The following is a 19,551-nucleotide window of genomic DNA, read 5'->3' as shown; positions in this document are numbered from 1 at the left end:
TAAATAAACTACAATACACAGATCAAACCTCACAACCATGAATTATCTGGCCCCAAATGTCAATGGTGCAGAAGCTGAAAGCAACAAACCTGGAAGAGAAAGACTAGCAGATGCCAGCCATTTTGCCTTCCCATGTGACATGAGGTGTCCCAGATGCCAGCAGCTTTTCTTCAGAGAAGGTATCATCCTGTTGATACCTTCATTTGGACATTTTCATGTCCTTCGAACAGTATATTAGTAGGTTAATAACCCCCATTGTAAAAGCCAACCAATTTCTAGTATATTGGATTCCAGCAGTTTTAGTAAACCAAAACACCTGTTTATACATTATTGTTCTACTGGGATCAGCTGAAAAACCCAGGACTGGCTATACCTTTCTTGTGACATAACATCCAGGAACAAAATCGAAATATGAAAATGACACCTTGATGCAAAGATTGATGCAAAGAGACTTCTGTCTGAACTATGGTGGCCTAGTGATTATTATACGTATAAGAATATATTGTGAAGGAGACAAAAAGTCTCTGCTTTAACCATTCTCTATTATGTTTTTTCAAAAATTCCAATAAAAACTTTTCTTTCCACTAACTTTCCTATTTGATTTTTTTTACATCTAGATTGGATGTAAGAATATCAGAAATACTGTTTATGTATTGGTCCAAAGCGATAGCAATCAGATTTTTATAGGCATTGGAATTTAGGCAAGTTACTTGAGATTTCTTTGATGTGGTGTCTCATTTCTAGTGGGTTCGGGAGTTACTTGAAAAGGACTTCTAGATGATTAGAGCAATATTACAGATGAGAGAAATTGTGGCCTGGAGGAAATCTCTGGAAGAACTGACAGAATATCTTTGGTCTGAGTGCTGAGAGGCGCTCCTTGAAAAAAATCTTTCATGTAACAAGTGGTCTTAATAATGTTCAATCTTAATATTTTGGAAGATCTTTCAACTTCCGTGAATATTAAAATTATCCTGAAATTTCCAAATTCTTGCAGGATTTGATGGTATCAGCAGCCTATGGTTGGTTTCCAAGCCAAAAGAGTTTTTAGGCTAGAAGAACAAAAAGGATTTTATCCTAGCTAAATAATACCTCTTTGGAGCTGTTGGAGAGATTAGAAATAATGTAACTGAGAGGGGCCAAGATGGTGGCTTAGTAATGTGCGCGTTTTAGTTCGTCCTCCAGAACAACTACTAAATAACCAGAAACAGTACAGAACAGCTCCCGGAACCACGACAGTGACTGGACACACAGCGTACCCCAGTCTGGATCAGCTGGACCCGCTGCGAGTCTCCGGAACTGTGAGGTCCCCAAGCTGCAGCGGCTGGTGGCTGGTGCCCCTCCCCCACAGGCGGCTTCCTGGAAGGAAAGGAAAGAGACTCTAACAGTAGCAGGGACTGAGTCTGACCAGACACCAATTGTGGCATTAGTAAACAAATTCTGACTACTAAAAATAGGCCCCCAGCTCAGACAAAACTGGTCAAGGTGGAGGTCGCTTATTGGGCTAACTGAAAAAGAGGAAAGGGGATGAAACAGGTTTTTGTGGCTGTTTCTACGGAGGCTTGGCTGCCTCTGGATTCAGCAGCGGGATTACACAGGCTGCAACTGCCCCAAGCATATGCAGAAACAGACTGCGTTCAGGGCTGTCTCCCACCTGAGCCTTCCCCAGGGGAGGGGTGAAACGCAACTCAGGTGGAATCCCTCTCCCAAGGAATTCAGACCCCAGAGCTTCGCAATTTGAAGCCATTAAAACCAGCCTACAACCTTTCCTCTGTCTCCACCACTACCCAGCAGGGAGAGCCTTCCAAAGTTAAAGAAGCCACAACATCTTTTGCTGGTGGGACCCAAAGACAGACAAGCGCCACATACTGGGCAGGATAAGAAAAACAGAGCCCAGAGACTTCACAGGAAAGTCTTTTAACCTGCTGGGTCTCACACTCAGGGAAAACTGACGCAGGTGACTCCTTCCCCCCAAAAGGAGGCCAGTTTAGTCCGGGAAAACCCGGCTGGAGTCTGTAATACCTATGTAGACTCTCCTAAGTGTGGGGAGGGAAAAGGCACCTTACAAGCAGGACAAGAAACAAGAAAACAAGCACTGAAAAATTACCCTCTGTTAAACAAAACTTAAGCTAGAGGCCCAGAAAAAGCTGAACTGAAGGTCAAAGAACAGATAGACAACAAACTCATCTAGCAAGAAAACCCTAGGTAAGATAAGTGAAAGCAATCACCAGAATAAACTAATTAAGGTAATTAAATGTCCAGATGCCAGCAAAAAATAACAAATCACACCAGGAAAACTGAAGATATGGCCCAGTCAGAGAAACAAACCAATAGTTCAAATGAGATACAGGAGCTGAAACAACTAATTCAGAATATACGAACAGAAATGGAAAACCTCATCAAAAACCAAATCAATGAATTGAGGCAGGACATGAAGAAGGCAAGGAATGAACACAAAGAAGAAATGGAAAGTCTGAAAAAACAAATCACAGAACTTATGGGAATGAAAGATACAGTAGAAGAGATGAAAAAAACAATGGAAACCTACAATGGTAGATTTCAAGAGACAGAGGTTAGAATCAGTGAACTGGAGGATGGAATATCTGAAATTCAAAAAGAAACAGAAACTATAGGGAAAAGAATGGAAAAATATGAGCAGGGGCTCAGGGAATTGAATGATAATATGAAGTGCACAAATATATGTGTGGTGGGTGTCCCAGAAGGAGAAGAGAAGGGAAAAGAAGGAGAAAAACTAATGGAAGAAATTATCACTGAAAATTTCCCAACTCTTATGAAAGACCTAAAATTTCAGATCCAAGAAGTGCAGCACACCCCAAAGAGAATAGATCCAAATAGACGTTCTCCAAGACACTTACTAGTTAGAATGTAAGAGGTCAAAGAGAAAGAGAGGATCTTGAAAGCAGCAAGAGAAAAGCAATCCATCACATACAAGGGAAACCCAATAAGACTATGTGTAGATTTCTCAGCAGAAACCATGGAGGCAAGAAGACAGTGGGATGATATATTTAAATTACTAAAAGGGAAAAACTGCCAACCAAGAATTCTATATCCAACAAAATTGTCCTTCAAAAATGGGGGGAAAATTAAAACATTTTCAGACAAAAAGTCATTGAGAGAATTTGTGACCAAGAGACCAGCTCTGAAAGAAATACTAAAGGGAGCACTAGAGACAGATATGAAAAGACAGAAGAGAGAGGTGTGGAGAAGAGTGTAGAAAGAAGGAAAATTAGATATGATATATAAAATACAAAAGGCAAAATGGTAGAGGAAAGTACTACCCAAACAGTAATAACACTAAATGTTAATGGACTGAACTCCCCAATCAAAAGACATTTACTGGCAGAATGGATTAAAAACAGGATCCTTCTATATGCTGTCTACAGGAAACACATCTTAGACCCAAAGATAAATGTAGGTTGAAAGTGAAAGGTTGGGAAAAGATATTTCATGCAAATAACAACCAGAAAAGAGCAGGAGTAGCTATACTAATATCCAACAGATTAGACTTCAAATGTAAAACAGTTAAAAGAGACAAAGAAGGATACTATCTACTAATAAAAGGAACAATTCAGCAAGAATATATAACAATCATAAATATTTATGCACCAAGCCAGAATGCCCCAAAATACGTGAGGCAAACACTGCAAACACTGAAAAGGGAAATAGACACATCTACCATAATAGTCGAATACTTTAATTCACCACTCTCATCAATGGACAGAACATCTAGACAGAGGATCAATAAAGAAACAGAGAATTTGAATATTACAATAAATGAGCTAGACTTAACAGACATTTATAGGACATTACACCCCACAACAGCAGGATACACCTTTTTCTCAAGTGCTCATGGATCATTCTCAAAGATAGACCATATGCTGGGTCACAAAGCAAGTCTCAACAAATTTAAAAAGATTGAAATCATACACAACACTTTCTCGGATCATAAAGGAATGAAGTTGGAAATCAATAATAGGCAGAGTGCCAGAAAATTCACAAATATGTGGAAGCTCAACAACACACTCTTAAACAACCAGTGGGTCAAGGAAGAAATTACAAGAGAAATTAGTAAATATCTCGAGGTGAATGAAAATGAAAACACAACATATCAAAACTTATGGGATGCAGCAAAGGCAGTGCTATGAGGGAAATTTATTGCCCTAAATTCCTATATCAAAAAAGAAGAAAGGGCAAAAATTCGGGAATTAACTGTCCACTTGGAAGAACTGGAGAAAGAACAGCAAACTAACCTCAAAGCAAGCAAAAGGAAAGAAATAACAAAGATTAGAGCAGAAATAAATGAAATTGAGAACATGAAAACAATAGAGAAAAATCAATAAGACCAGAAGTTGGTTCTATGAGAAAATCAATAAGATTGATGGGTCCTTAGAAAGATTGACAAAAAGAAGAAGAGAGAGGGCTCATATAAATAAGATCAGAAATGGAAGAGGAGACATAACCACTGACCTCACAGAAATAAAGGAGGTAAGAACAGGATATTATGAACAACTTTATGCTAATAAATACAACAATGTAGATGAAATGGACAACTTCCTAGAAAGGCATGAATAACCAACTTTGACTCAAGAAGAAATAGATGACCTCAACAAACCAATCACAAGTAAAGAAATTGAATCAGTCATTCAAAAGCTTCCCAAAAAGAAAAGTCCAGGTTCAAAAGGCTTCACATGTGAATTCTACCAAACAGTCCAGAAAGAATTAGTACCAACCCTGCTCAAACTCTTCAAAAAAATTGAAGTGGAGGGAAAGCTACCTAATTCATTCTATGAAGCCAACATCACCCTCATACCAAAACCAGGCAAAGATATTACAAAAAAAAAAGAGAAAACTACAGACCAATCTGTCTAATGAATATAGATGCAAAAATCCTCAACAAAATTCTAGCAAATTGAATCCAACAACACATTAAAAGAATTATACATCATGACCAAGTAGGATTCATCCCATGTATGCAAGGATGGTTCAACATAAGAAAATCAATTAATGTAATACACCATATCAACAAATCAAAGCAGAAAAATCACATGATCATCTCAATTGATGCAGAGAAGGCATTTGACAAGATTCAACATCCTTTCCTGTTGAAAACACTTCAAAGGATAGGAATACAAGGGAACTTCCTTAAAATGATAAAGGGAATACATGAAAAACCCACAGCTAATATCATCCTCAATGGGGAAAAATTGAAAACTTTCCCCTAAGATCAGGAACAAGACAAGGATGTCCACTATCACCACTGTTATTCAACATTGTGTTGGAAGTTCTAGCCAGAGCAATTAGGCAAGAAAAGGAAATACAAGGCATCAAAATCGGAAAGGAAGAAGTAAAACTATCACTGTTTGCAGGTGATATGATACTATACGTCGAAAACCCTGAAAAATCCACAGTAAAACTACTAGAGCTAATAAATGAGTACAGCAAAGTGGCAGGTTGCAAGATCAACATTCAAAAATCTGTAGTGTTTCTATACACTAGCAATGAACAAGCTGAGGGGGAAATCAAGAAACGAATTCCATTTACAATTGCAACTAAAAGAATAAAATACTTAGAAATAAATTTAACTAAAGAGACAAAAAACCTATACAAAGAAAACTATAAGAAACTGTTAAAAGAAATCACAGAAGACCTAAATAGATGGAAGAGCATACCATGTTCATGGATTGGAAGACTAAATATAGTTAAGATGTCAATTCTACCTAAATTGATTTACAAATTCAACTCAATACCAATCAAAATCCCAACAACTTATTTTTCAGAAATAGAAAAACCAATAAGCAAATTTATCTGGAAGGGCAGGGTGCCCTGAATTTCTAAAAGTATCTTGAGGAAAAAAAATGAAGCTGGAGGTCTCACACTGCCTGACTTTAAGGCATATTATGAAGCTACAGTGGTCAAAACAGCATGGTACTGGCATAAAGATAGATATATTGACCAATGGAATAGAATAGAGTGCTCAGATACAGACCCTCTCATCTATGGACATTTGATCTTTGATAAGGCAGTCAAGCCAACTCACCTGGGACAGAACAGTCTCTTCAATAAATGGTGCCTAGAGAACTGGATATCCATATGCAAAAGTATGAAAGAGGACCTGTATCTCACACCCTATACAAAAGTTAACTCAAAATGGATCAAAGATTTAAACATTAGGTCTAAGACCATAAAACAGTTAGAGGAAAATGTAGGGAGATATCTTGTGAATCTTATAATCGGAGGCGGTTTTATGGACCTTACACCGAAAGCAAGAGCACTGAAGAAAGAAATAAATAAATGGGAGCTCCTCAAAATTAAACACTTTTGTGCATCAAAGAACTTCATCAAGAAAGTAAAAAGACAGCCTACACAATGGAAGACAATATTTGGAAAGTACATATCAGATAAAGGTCTAGTATCCAGAATTTATAAAGAGATTGTTCAACTCAATAACAAAAAGACAGCCAATCCAATTACAAAATGGGAAAAAGACTTGAACAGACACTTCCCAGAAGAGGAAATAGAAATGGCCAAAAGGCACGTGAAGAGATGCTCAATGTCCCTGGTCATTAGAGAAATGCAAATCAAAACCACAATGAGATATCATCTCACACCCACCAGAATGGCCATTATCAACAAAACAGAAAATGACAAGTGCTGGAGAGGATGTGGAGAAAGAGGCACACTTATTCACTGTTGGTGGGAATGTCAAATGGTGCAACCACTGTGGAAGGCAGTTTGGCAGTTCCTCAAAAAGCTGAATATAGAATTGCCATATGACCCAGCAATACCATTGCTAGTTATCTACTCATAGGACTTAAGGGCAAAGACATAAATGGACATTTGCACACCAATGTTTATAGTAGCATTGTTTACAATTGCAAGGAGATGGAAACAGCCAAAATGTCCATCAACAGATGAGTGGCTAAACAAAGTGTGGTATATACATACGATGGAATATTATGCAGCTCTGAGACAGAATAAACTTATGAAGCATGTAATAACATGGATGGACCTAGAGAACATTATTCTGAGTGAGACTAGCCAAAAACTAAAGGACAAATACTGTATGGTCTCACTGATATGAACCGACATCAGTGAATAATCTTGGAATATGTTGTTGGTAATAGAGACCATCAGGAGACAGAAATAGGGTAAGATAGTGGGTAATTGGAGCTGAAGGGATACAGACTGTGCAACAGGACTGGATACAAAAACTCAGAAATGGACAGCACAATACTAACTAACTGTAATGTAATTTTGTTAAAACACTGAATGAAGCTGCATGTGAAAATGATAGAGGGAGGAGGGCTGGGGACATAAATGAAATCAGAAAGAAAGATAGATGTTAAAGATCGAGATGGTGTAATCTAGGAATGCCTAGAGTATATAATAATAGTGAAATGTACAATGTACAAATTTTGAAAATGTTTTGGCATGAGGAAGAACAAAGGATTGTCATTATTGCAGGGTGCTGAAAATAGATGATAACTAATACTTTAAAATGTCACCTTATGTGTGAGACTAAAGCAAAAAATATTTATTTGTTACAAAATTTAGATTTTGACTAGAGCATTTCCTAATATAACTCATGTAGATAGTTTGATTGAATGTCATAAGTACTTGGAATCTCAGGTAGCACATGAGATTTTGTTGGTTTGTCCAAAGGGATCCCCCGATGAATCCCAGAATGATTTGATCAGTGACTGGAAAAGTATTTGCAAGCCCCCTTTGGGGAACGGTGAGAGTGGGGAGAAATTCAACTTCCCCAAGTTGAATTCTTGATATGCTCACAAGCAGTGTGGATAAACAAAGCTATAGGCTGAGCCTCCAGTCTTGGGGTTTGTTCACATGAAACTTAACCCCACAAAAGATAGGTCAAGTCTACTTAAAATTTAGGCCTAAGAGTCACCCCCAAGAGAGCCTCTTTTGTTGCTCAGATGTGGCCTCTCTCTCCAGCCAATATGATGAGCAGTCTCACCACCCTCCCCTCCCTGCATGGGACATGACTCCCAGGGGTGTGGACCTTCCTGGCAACATGGGACAAAGATCCTGGAATGAGCTGAGACTCAGCATCAAAGGACTGAGAAAAACCCTAGAATGAGCTGAGAATTAACATCAAGAGACTGAGAGAACCTTCTCGACCAAAAGGGGGAAGAGTAAAATGGGGCAAAGTGTCAATGGCTGAGAGATTCCAAACAGAGTCGAGAGGTTATCCTGGAGGTTATTCTTATGCATTAAGTAGATATCACCTTGTTGTTCAAGATGTAGTGGAGAGGCTGGAGGGAATTGCCTGAAAATGTAGTGCTGTGTTCCAGTAGCCATGTTTCTTGATGATGATTGAACAACGATATAGCTTTCACAATGAGACTCTGTGAATGTGAAAACCTTATGTCTGATGCTCCTTTTAGCTACTATATCAGCAGAAGAGTAGAACATATGGAATAAAAATAAATAATAGGGGAACAAATGTTAAAATAAATTCAGTTTGAAATAGGTGTAAATGAAAGAAAGGGGTAAGGGGTATGGTACGTGTAGTTTTTTTTCTCTATTATCATTTTATTTCTTTTTCCGTTGTCTTTTTATTTCTTTTTCTAAATCGATGCAAATGTACTAGGAAATGATGAATATGCATCTATGTGATGATATTAAGAATTACTGATTATATATGTAGAATGGAATGATTTCTAAATGATTTGTTTGTTAATTTTTTTTAATTAATAAAAAAGTTAAAAAACAAACAAACAAAAAGAAATAATGTAACTCTTAGCATTGTATTGGTTACTCAGTGGTTGGTTAATAAACAATACCAATTATTTTGGTGTTGGTTTTGATGATATGGAATATTTGAACTGCCAAGAGAATTATCACTTGTATCTCTAAATTATGTATCACATCTGAGATGTACATTTATTTTTCTAATATATTACACATATGTTCTATTTCTCTTTATGTGCATTTGTTTGTTTGCAGGAATGCCTATACCAGCTATTTTTAATCCAGAAGGAGATTCATCAGGATCAAGGAAAAATGCAGCTCTGTGAGAAATCCCAATGTGTTTGGAAAGGTATCCAGGCAAAGATTTTTTGTTTGTCTTACTCTCCTACTCTCCACTCTCCCTGATGGCTTTATTTCTTCCTTATCTTAAAATATATTAATTTTTATATATTTCAGAAAAAATCAACATAATTGTAATATTTAGATAATTCTCCTCTGTCCTAACCATCCCCACCCCAAGCCCTGTTTTCTAGGGGCAACTACACTTAGCCTTCCAGTTATTTTTCCTAGTATATCCATCTATTTTCTAAATAATATTTGTAAACTGCTGTTTCCTGCAATTTTACTGTTTTTTTAGCACAGTAGATAAGAACTTAGCTCTCCTTCCATCTCATTCACCTCCTTCAGCTCTTGTTATGATTATATAACATGTTTTTTTCCTTGGAAAATATTTATATTTTATTACCATACAGCTTTTATTCACTGCTATCAAAGTATTTTACTATGATTATGCCTCTTTTTAAAAAAATACTTTATTGACAAATCTTCACTCACATATAGTGAGTGTATAATCATGGTGTATATACATGGTGTATAATCAGTGGCTCACAGTATCATCACATAGTTGTGTATTCATCACCAGGATCATTTTTTAGAACATTTGCATCACTCCAGAAAAAGAAATACAAAGAAAATGGAAAAACTCATACATACCATACCCCTTACCCCTCCTTCTCATTGGCCACTAGTATTTCCATCTACTCAACTTATTTTACTCTCATCCCCTGCATTATTTACTTATTTTTTATTCATATTTTTTAACTTATCTGTCTATACCCTGAATAAAAGGGGCCTCAGACATAAGGTTTTCACAATCACACAGTCACATTGTAAACATTATATGTGTGTACAATTGTCTTCAAGAATCAAGGCTACTGGAACACAGCTCTACAGTTTCAGGTACTTCTCTCCAAGCCACTCCAATACACCATAAACTAAAAGGGATATCTATGTTTGAAATCTCTCAGACAAAACTTTATTTTGTCTTATTTCTCTCTTCCTCCTGTTGGTCAAGAAAGCTTTCTCCATCCCCCAATGCCGGGTCCTGGCGAATCCAGGGAGTCATGTCATATGTTGCCAGGGAGATTTACACTCCTGGGAGTCAAGTCCCACGTGGCGGGGGGGGGCGGGGGGGGGGCGGCAGTGAGTTCATCTGCTGAGTTGCATGCCTCTTTTTTAGTATAACTCTTTGTTTTCCCTAGAAATAAATGTTGCCTTATTATTTTCCATTTGTGTAGCTATCTATGAAAATATTAATGTTTTTCCTAAATGCCCTAACATTTTGTCACACAACTATTAATAACATTTCCCATGTACTCACTCATATCAGTTTCATGTTTTCCTTGTTGACCTTTCTCCCAGAGTCTGCTGAACGTGGTATTCTCCTAACCAGTTGCACAGTTGTAATCCTCGGACTTCTGTTTTCTTATGTTAGATCCACCATCTCCTGGCAGCTATGATGTCCTCTTTCTGGGTTTGCTGGTCTGAAAAATCTCCTTATTCTACTCTTACAACTGATTCAGAATTTGACTGATTATAAATTCTCTTTTCATTCAACATTTCAAGGTATCACTTTATTGTATACTAGCATCCACTCTGAGGGTGAGAAATGCTATTTTGACTTCCTATATTTTGTATGCCACCTATTTTTTCTCCTTGGATCCCCTTAAAAAAATCTCTTATCATCAGTGTCCCCAAATCATATGTTGATAAAGTTTGTTGAGTTTTTATTCCCATTTATCGTGAATGAAATTCCATTGAGTGGACCATTTCAATTCTGAAAACTCATGTCCTTTAGATTTTGGAAAGCTTGAATTATTCTTTGGTAATTTCTTCACTTTTCTTTGTTCTCTCTTTCTGAAACTATTGTTTTGTTCCTTCTAGATTCACTGTCTAATTTTCTCATTTATCTTTTATGCTCTACTTTTCAGTTTGTTATTCTTTGTATCTTCCTAATAAGTGATGACCTCAACTTTGTCAACTAGCCATGCTGTCAGATTTTTAATTTTGGTTATCCTAGTTTTAATTTTTTAAGAGCAATATCTTATACTCTATTCTTGTTTTTTTTTTTTCCGGCATCCTGTTCATGCTTCATCGTTATGTCTTCTTTTTTTATCTTCAACTTTTTCTGTTGTGCAATGTAATCCATACATAAAGCAGAGAAAGAAAAAAGCAATAGCTGCCAAAGCACCCTTCAACAAGCAGCCACAGCAGGGATCCCAGAGCCTGCCCTGGGCCCCCACACTGTCACCCCAGATCCCCCTCCAGCTGCTCCAGAACACAGGAGGCCAGAAAGAACAAACACCCTCCATCATCACAATAGACCCTTTTCTCTCCTTTGTGAAAAATAACATATATACAAAAAAGCAATAAATTTCAATGCACAGCACAACGATTAATTGCAGCACAGATTTCAGAGTTCTATATCTTCTTTTATTTCTGATGATAGTTGATATGTTTTAAGAACTGTGCCCATTCTCCCTGCATTATCTTTCCTGATTTGATTTTGCTTTTCCCCCCATTTGTTTAAGTTTCTCTCTTTTAGAGTTAAAACCTTTCTGAAATGGGTGGTGTTCTGAAAATAGTGTTAGGGAAAAGGGCTACTGAATTTGGAATGAAGATTTTCACTTTAGTCACTGTTTTTAGCTTGCCAATCACCCTTTCTCCACAGTGTCTGGTCCTCTCGAGTTAAGAGATTGTCCTCTTTTATTTATCCAGGAAATAAATCTCTGCTCTCTTCTGGTGTGTGCACGTATGTGTGTACGCATTTGTGGTTGTACAGGGTGTGTGTGTGTGTGTGTGTGTGAACTTGACAGTCTTACTCTCAACTTTCTCTGTCCAAGCCCTGGCCCGCTGTGGAGCGTCTGCATATCAAATCAGCCTGCTTCTCTTCACTGTCATTCTCTGCGGGATCTTACGGGGTCGTTTCTTATGCTCTTCCAAGTCAGTTCTCAATCCTTCATCCGCTTTGCAGAAAATTGTCATGATGTCTTTCCTACTGTTTTATCCACTCCCCAACTCTCTGTTTTTATTTTTTCATGTCTCCCAAAAAAGTCATTTGCTGCCACCTCAGTTATTATGCAACCATTCCTCTGCAGCAACTTGCCAATCTGTTTCAGAGAGAACACTGGTGACTGTATTGAGGCAAGACTTGAAGGGGAGGGTGCTGGAGGCAGGAAGACTGATGGAGACACCACTGGGAGAGTCTCTATAAGGATCTGCTCTGTTACTGGTTATTTCAAGGGGATTTAAAGTTTAAAATGGATCCTATATGATCCGAGGAACTGATCTTCGAGAAGTGAATCACTGGGATAAATCTCACCCAGGTGTTGTGTTTATAATATAATTTCTTCTTGCCTTATATGTATCTGCTAAAGGATGAAACTCTCCAAGTAGCTCCTGTGACTTTGAGGTGTACCTATCGGGAGTATGTGGGGCAGATCTGCAGTTATGCAGTGGGAAGATAACTGCCTGTGGTAGTTTCTAGATAAATCCTGCTTCCATATTGTATTTCAACCTCCCAAAGTTAATTTTACCCTAAGCCCCACAGGTCCTCTTTCCTAACTCTTCTTTTCTGTCTTGGAAGTCTTTGTGTCTTTCAGGAAATTGTAATCATGAAAAATAATTGATGAGCAGCTTGAATTCTGTGTGAGAACTTGTTGAGAGAATAGTGGTTTGTTTCATAAATGTCAAGGCAACTTGCCAGTTACATTTCCCTCTGTAATAATTTCACGGGGTGCTTCGGGAAGGGCCTCAGATTTAATGTAAACAAGGAGAGAGAAATCCTCAACGTCAAATTACACTTCTGTTTTTATGTCCCTTCATATTTTTCCATTTAATATAATTTTAGTAATAATTTTATGAATTAAAAGAAATTGTACAAGTAATGGATACAGACTTTTGCCTTTTAGAACTTTGTGCACATTTTCTCTTCATGTCTCTGTTTTCTAGCAGTAAAAGGGAACACAAATAGTTATATGCAAGAAAATGACCTTGAAAATTTCAGGCCTTCTGAGTATCTTTTGGGAATACATGGGAATGTACAGTTGGGATGAAAGAGTGAATCTTATTCATTCCTTTCTTATTCCTTTCCTTAGAATGATATTTTCTTTAAAGAAAAATAAAATATTTGGGTATCATGTATTGCTTTGGCCCTTCTGGTTTCTTTTGACCTAACCAGCGACAAATTTGTGTTTCTGTAAGATACTAAATATTTGACTTAAAATAAAAATTCTATATCCTGTCAAGACAGAAAAAATGTCCCTATATTATTCTTAGACCCTAGACTATTTTGACTGGAAGAGTTTAGGCTGGAATATTCTGATTACTTCATCAAGCTTTCCTTATCCCTGTAATTAGAGCAACTAGCACTGACTTGATAAAATGGCTAGCATTAGGAAGAAAGGATAAAAAGTCTTACAGAAATAGTGCTGAAATTGTTAACCATCGTTCTTCTTCAGAAGTCCCAACTATTTGATTGTTTGTATTCAAATATTTCAATTAAATCATCATTTGAAAGAGAGTTAAAAGCTGCTGGGAGGGAATGGGGCTGGTCCATTTTAATTTCTTTTTAAACTTTTACTGATCCTTTGTTATCTGTACCTCAGTATTTCTAGCATCTTTGCATTCTGCCCACAACTGGAGGTTTTCATAGATAGCACACTGAGTCAGAAATTGATGGTTAACAAGCCAGTTTCTTGACAGTCTTGTGACTGTCTCTTGTTTTTACCAGAAGCTCTCTGATCAGAGACCACAGGCCACCTGGCTGGGCTCAGTTCCTGTCCTTCACGTCATTCTCAGTTTAATCACAAGCGAGTGGTTGGAAAGATGAAAAGACAATGGCATGTGGTTTGAATATAGTGGTTTTTTTTTTTTTTAATGAGAACTTAAAACACAAGATATAATCCTGACCTGAGATAGTCACGGTTTAAACTAACCAAAGTAGGAACTCTGTGTTTTCTGGTACAGAGATAGTGTGAGAAAGAGTCAAAGTCAACGACAAATATTTATTAAGGAGCCAGACTAGGGCTTAGATCTCTAAGATAAGTGTTGAGGTGATGGACATAAGACATATGAAAAACATATGCAAAAATCATTTGGGTTTTAAAATCATACAAATGACACAATAAATACCCAAAGCATGACAGAGTGTTTGTGCTTTCCACAACATCTATCACCTAGGTTTAGATCTGCAATTCATGTCTTTTTAAAAATAGAGAATAGCATTGAATAAGTTTTTAATATTCTTGTTTAAATAATACTGAAATTTTCCTTTTCCCTTTCCTCCTTTTCTCTTCATAATTTAGTTTTATCATGATGACCATTTTCGTTTTCACCCCATTATCTCTTCATACCTACAAAAGTAAAACATGTTTCCAGGAATGCAGAGGAGTGTAGAACTGTTTTTAGTTTGCCTCTTCTAGGCTGCAGAGATGGAGTCAAAGATGAATCCTTCCATCTGAAAAGGTTCAATGATATAAACTATTCCATACTCCACCCAGAAGTGAAGATTCATCTTTCTGGCCTGAGAAATGACTACTGTAAGCTATTGTTTAGATCATGAATTGAAAAGTAGAAATTATGAAATGTGCCCTGTACTCTGGCATAAACTTGAAATTTGATTCTAAGAAAATAAAGGTCTTTCTGCCTCATATCCAAATGCTGTAATATTCAAAAATGAAAAATAAAATCAGGTTTCCCTTGTGCAATTTACATGTTCAGAAATGGGTGGTATTGGTGGGCCATGAGAAATGTACATTTTGCTTTACTGTATTAGAATGCACTATACTAAAGGAGGCCTATTCTTATATTTAGCATGGGTAAATGTCATCAACTACCACATTAGATTTGTTTATGTGCCTAGAATTGCATTAGAGAGTTCTGGGCACACAAAAGAAATATCTACTAGTGTAGAGTTTGTTACCTGATAGGGAAACAAGTCTACCTACATGAGGTAGCCACAAACATGCCAAGGTAGAAAATAAATCATGAATTTTTGGTGTAATTGTAGGGACTATAAAGAGCTCAGTGAGCTTTGAGTTGTCCAGAAAGACCATGGAGATATTCAGACTCAAGTGGGCCTTGTATGATGGGTAGGACTTGGAGGGGTTGAGGGGAGAAGAGAGAGACTTCTGGTGTTGCTAAAAGCCTGTGCAAAGGAAGGATGCTGACAATAAGTGAGAATTAGTCACAATGAAGAAGATTCATTGGGAACTAGTATACAGGTGGATGTAGATTATGGAAAAGTTCAAAAGTCACATAAGAATTTCAAATTTGTTGTGGGAGTTGTTGATCAGGAGAAACATAAAAGGAAAATTCAAGGCAGAGTGTGCAGAGTATGTTCTTAATCTTAACCTACTCCTGTGAGTGTGAACCCATGTTTAGTTAAGGTGTGGCCAGCTGAGTTAGGATGGGTCTTAATCCTATTATTGGAGGCCTTAGAAGGGCACAAGGAGAAAGCCATGAGGAGGGGAAGAAGCCATAAGTCAGTAGAACCCTGGGGGAAAGGGTCACACGGCAAGGCATTGCCATGTGGCAGAAAGGCCACAGATCCAGGACTGCTGGCAGTCAGCAACAAGACACGACAATCTTTGGGGAGAAGCATCATGTTGCTGTCTGAATTTTGGACTTTTCCTAGTCTCAAAACCCTGAGCCAATAAATTTCCATTGTTTATGCCAACCCATTGTATGGTATTTGTTTTAGCAGCTGGAAAACAAAGACAGCCACCATTGTTATAAAATAGCCACATATATTCCAATTTTAAGTAACTTATGATGTCAAAATAGTCTTTTAATATTTACCCAAATATTTACCAATTCTGGTGCTTCTTCCCCTTCATTTCTGAAGATCCAGATTTTCCCATGATATAATTTCCCTTCAGTCTGAAGGGCTTTTTATAGCATTTCTTGCAGATCAAGTCTGTTGGCAGACTTCTTTTAGATTTATCATCTTCCATTTTATGATTGTTTTTGCTGGATAATGAATTTTGAATTGCAAGATTTTTCCTTTTAGTACCTGTAAGATGTTGATGTGGTTTCACTGATTTCTGGCCTCCATAGCTTCTAGTGATAACTACACGATCATTTGAAATCTTCTTCCCATTTCTAAGCCTTGACTCCAATTACACCTATGTTTTATCTTTGGATATTATCCCACAAGTCCCCAAGACTCTGTTCATGTTTGTCAATGTTTATTTTCTAGTTCTTCATATTGGATAATTCCTGTTGATCTGTATTCAAGTTTACTTTGTCTTTTCCTCTGTCATTTTTCTTTGTTGATTTTCATTGCTATTGAGTTCATCAGTGAACTTTTTAGCTACTGTATTTTTCAGTTTAAAAATTTCATTTCGTTGTTTTAGAGCTTCTATTTCTAATTTAGAATTTTTATTTTATAGTTTCTATTTTCTTTATATATAAAAAATTCTATTTTTCTATTTCTCTACTGAGATTTCCTATCTTTTCATTCATTTCAAGTGTGTTTTTCTTTACCTCGTGGAGAAAATAGCTGCTGTTTTAGTTTGCAAAAGCTGCTGAAATGCAATGGCTTTTAAAAAGGGGAATTTATTAAGCTGCAAGTTTACAGTTCTAAGGCCATGAAGATGTCCAAACTAAGGCAAAGCTATAAAAATGTCCAAACTAAGGCATTCAGGAAAAGATACCTTGGCTCAAGAAGGTTAATGTCATAAGGGGTTTCTCTCTCAGATGGAAAGGCACAGGGTGATGTCTGCTAGCTTTCTCTCCAGGCCTCTTCAACAACTACCCTGGGAGCATTTTCTTTATACATCTCCAAAGGTCTCTGGCTACATGGTCTTTGCTGGTTCTAAAGCTTTTGTCCAAAATGATTCCCTCTTAAAGGGCTCTAGTAAGCAACTCCACCTTGAATGGGTGGAAATGCATCTCCATTGAAGCCATCTAATCAAAAGTTACCACCCACAATTGGATAGGTCACATCTCCATGGAAACAATAAAAATAATCCTACCCAGCAATAATGAATGAGGATTAAAGGACATGGCTTTTCTGGGGTACATAATAGATTAAAACTGGCACAACTGCTTTCTAGTCTTTGTCTCATAATTCCAATACCCAGGTCATCCTGGGATTTTCATGGATTGATTATGCTTTCCCTTGCAAATGAGTCACATCTTTGTGGTCCTTTACATATTATTAATAATTTTTTATTGTGTTCCAGATATTGTAAATATTATGTTGTATAGATTGTGGATCCTGTTATAATACTCTGGAGAATGTTGATTGTTTTGTTGATTGTTTAAGGTTTAGACCTTATGTTCTGTCTTGCCTTCTAAGGGTGGTGTTTCAAATCTCAGATAATTTCTTAAGCCTTGACTGTGCTGGTTTGGGTCTGTCCCTCATATGGGTGGATCAGAGTTTAGGCCAAGACTTATATGGCTGTTTCACTTTTGCTAAACTGATTTCAGTCTTCTTTTCATTCATGTGATTCAGGGGTTAGCCTGAGACCTGTGTGGGTTCATACACACAAAATTAAAGGATCTCTTTCTCTGGCTCTCTCCACTCCTAGCCTATCTACTCACACTTTGGTCACTTCAGGCTGTTTTCCTTGGTTCCTTTGACCAGAACATTGGTGGGCTTTCCATCAGAGTTTTACATGCAGTTTTATGACTGGGGCCCACTCTCTGGGAAAAGCTTTGTGAGAAATAAAGTAGGACACTCATCCCTGGGCAGATTCTTCTCCAAATTTTGAATCTTTTCCTCAATTTATTTGCTCTGCTTTTGTTTTCTTTCCAGAGTTCTCTGGTATTTGTTGTATATTTGTGAAACAGAGTTTATAGTTGTCATCTGTGGGAGGAATGGGTTGTAGGTCTTAAACCACTGTGGTGAAACTGATATGCTTCATACTTTGTACTGAGATATACAATCAGGATAATAAGCATTTCTGTCTTAGAAGGAAAAAGATAAGGGTGCTTTTTTTTTTTTATCATGACAATTGACTTTTCTTTTTCTTGTGAAAAATAACAAAGATGAAAAAAAGCCATAAATTTCAAAGCACATTGCAACAATTAAGTTGTAGACCAGATTTCAGAGTTTGGTATAGGTTATGATTCCACAACTTCAAGCTTTTTTTCTTTTTCTTTTTTAACTTTTTTTATTGTATAGTATAACATATATACAAAGCAAAGAAATAAAAGAGCAATAGTTTTCAAAGCACTCTTCAACGAGTAATTACAGGGCAGATCCAAGAGTTTGTCATGGGCTACCATATGATCCTCTAATATTTTTCCTTCTAGCTGCTCCAGAATATAGGAGGCTAGAGGGCTTAAAAAATTTTTTTTGTCATTACAATCGACTTCTTTCCTTCTTTTTTTTTGTGAAAAATAACACATATACAAAAAGCTATAGATTTCCAAGCACAGCACCACAATTAGTTGTAGAACATATTTCAGACCTTGACATGGGTTACAATTTCACAATTTTAGATTTTTACTTCTAGCTGCTCTAAAATACTGGAGACTAAAAGAGATATCAATTTAATGATTCAATATTCATGTTCATTTTTTAAATCTTATCTTCTCTGTATAACTCCACCATCACCTTTGATCTTTCCTTCCCTCTCTTTAAGGGTGTTTGGACTATGGCAATTCTAAATTTTTCATATTGGTAGGGTCTGTCACTAATATGGGGTAGGGAGATGACACTAACTGATGTTCTGTAGAGGCTGGGTTAGGTTTCAGGACTTATCTGGACCAAGGACCCAACTGGAGATTATAGGTTTCTGGAAAGTTACTCTAGTGCCTGGAACCCTTGTGGAATCTTATATATATTGCCCTAGGTGTTCTTTAGGATTGGCTAGAATGGTCCAGGTTAGGGGTTGGCAGGTTATGATAGGTAGCAAGATCTAATTGAAGCTTGTGTAAGAGCAACCTCCAGAGTAGTCTCTTGACTATTTGAACTCTCTCTGCCACTGACACTTTATTAATTACATTTCTTTTCCCTCTTTTGGTCAGGATGGAATTGTTGATCCCACAGTGCAAGGTCTGGATTTATCCCCAGGAGTCATCTCCCACATCTCCGGGGAGACTTTCACCCCTGGATGCCATGCCCCACGTCAGGTGGAGGGCAATGATTTCACTTTCAGAATTGGGCTTAGAGAGACTAAGGCCACATCTGAGCAATAAAGAAGGTCCTCCAGAAGTAACTCTTAGGCATGCCTATAGGTTGTCTAATCTTCTCCCCTACCTACATAAGCTTCACAAGAGTAAGCCTCATGATTGAGGGCATGGTCTATTGATTTGGGTGTCCCTAAAGTTTGACACAGTGTCAAGGGATTCCCTGATGGTAAGGTTTAATAGTTCCATATTTTTCTCCCATCTCTCAGGGAACTTTGCCAATACTTTTTGATTATCTGCTTAATATACTCTAGGATGTATCCAGGCATTACAATAATCTATACAGGATTAAAGGACTTCTTTCTTATTCTGTGCTCCCTGTATTTCAATTGTTCAAAT

General features: G+C 37.2%; 1 protein-coding gene across 1 annotated transcript in view; it reads left to right on the top strand.

The window, feature by feature from the left end:
* CDC20B (cell division cycle 20B) overlaps positions 1-19,551 on the top strand; it is a 41,392-nt gene that overhangs the window by 4,901 nt on the left and 16,940 nt on the right. The window contains 2 exon segments of the mRNA XM_077114917.1: positions 8,981-9,079; positions 14,493-14,609. Coding sequence (XP_076971032.1) covers positions 8,981-9,079; positions 14,493-14,609 — 216 coding nt within the window.

The sequence above is a fragment of the Tamandua tetradactyla genome, chromosome 9 (genome assembly GCF_023851605.1).
Source record: "Tamandua tetradactyla isolate mTamTet1 chromosome 9, mTamTet1.pri, whole genome shotgun sequence".
NCBI lineage: Eukaryota > Metazoa > Chordata > Mammalia > Pilosa > Myrmecophagidae > Tamandua > Tamandua tetradactyla.
The sequence above is the reverse complement of the archived record's forward strand: the minus strand, read 5'-3'. Positions and strand labels throughout refer to the sequence as shown.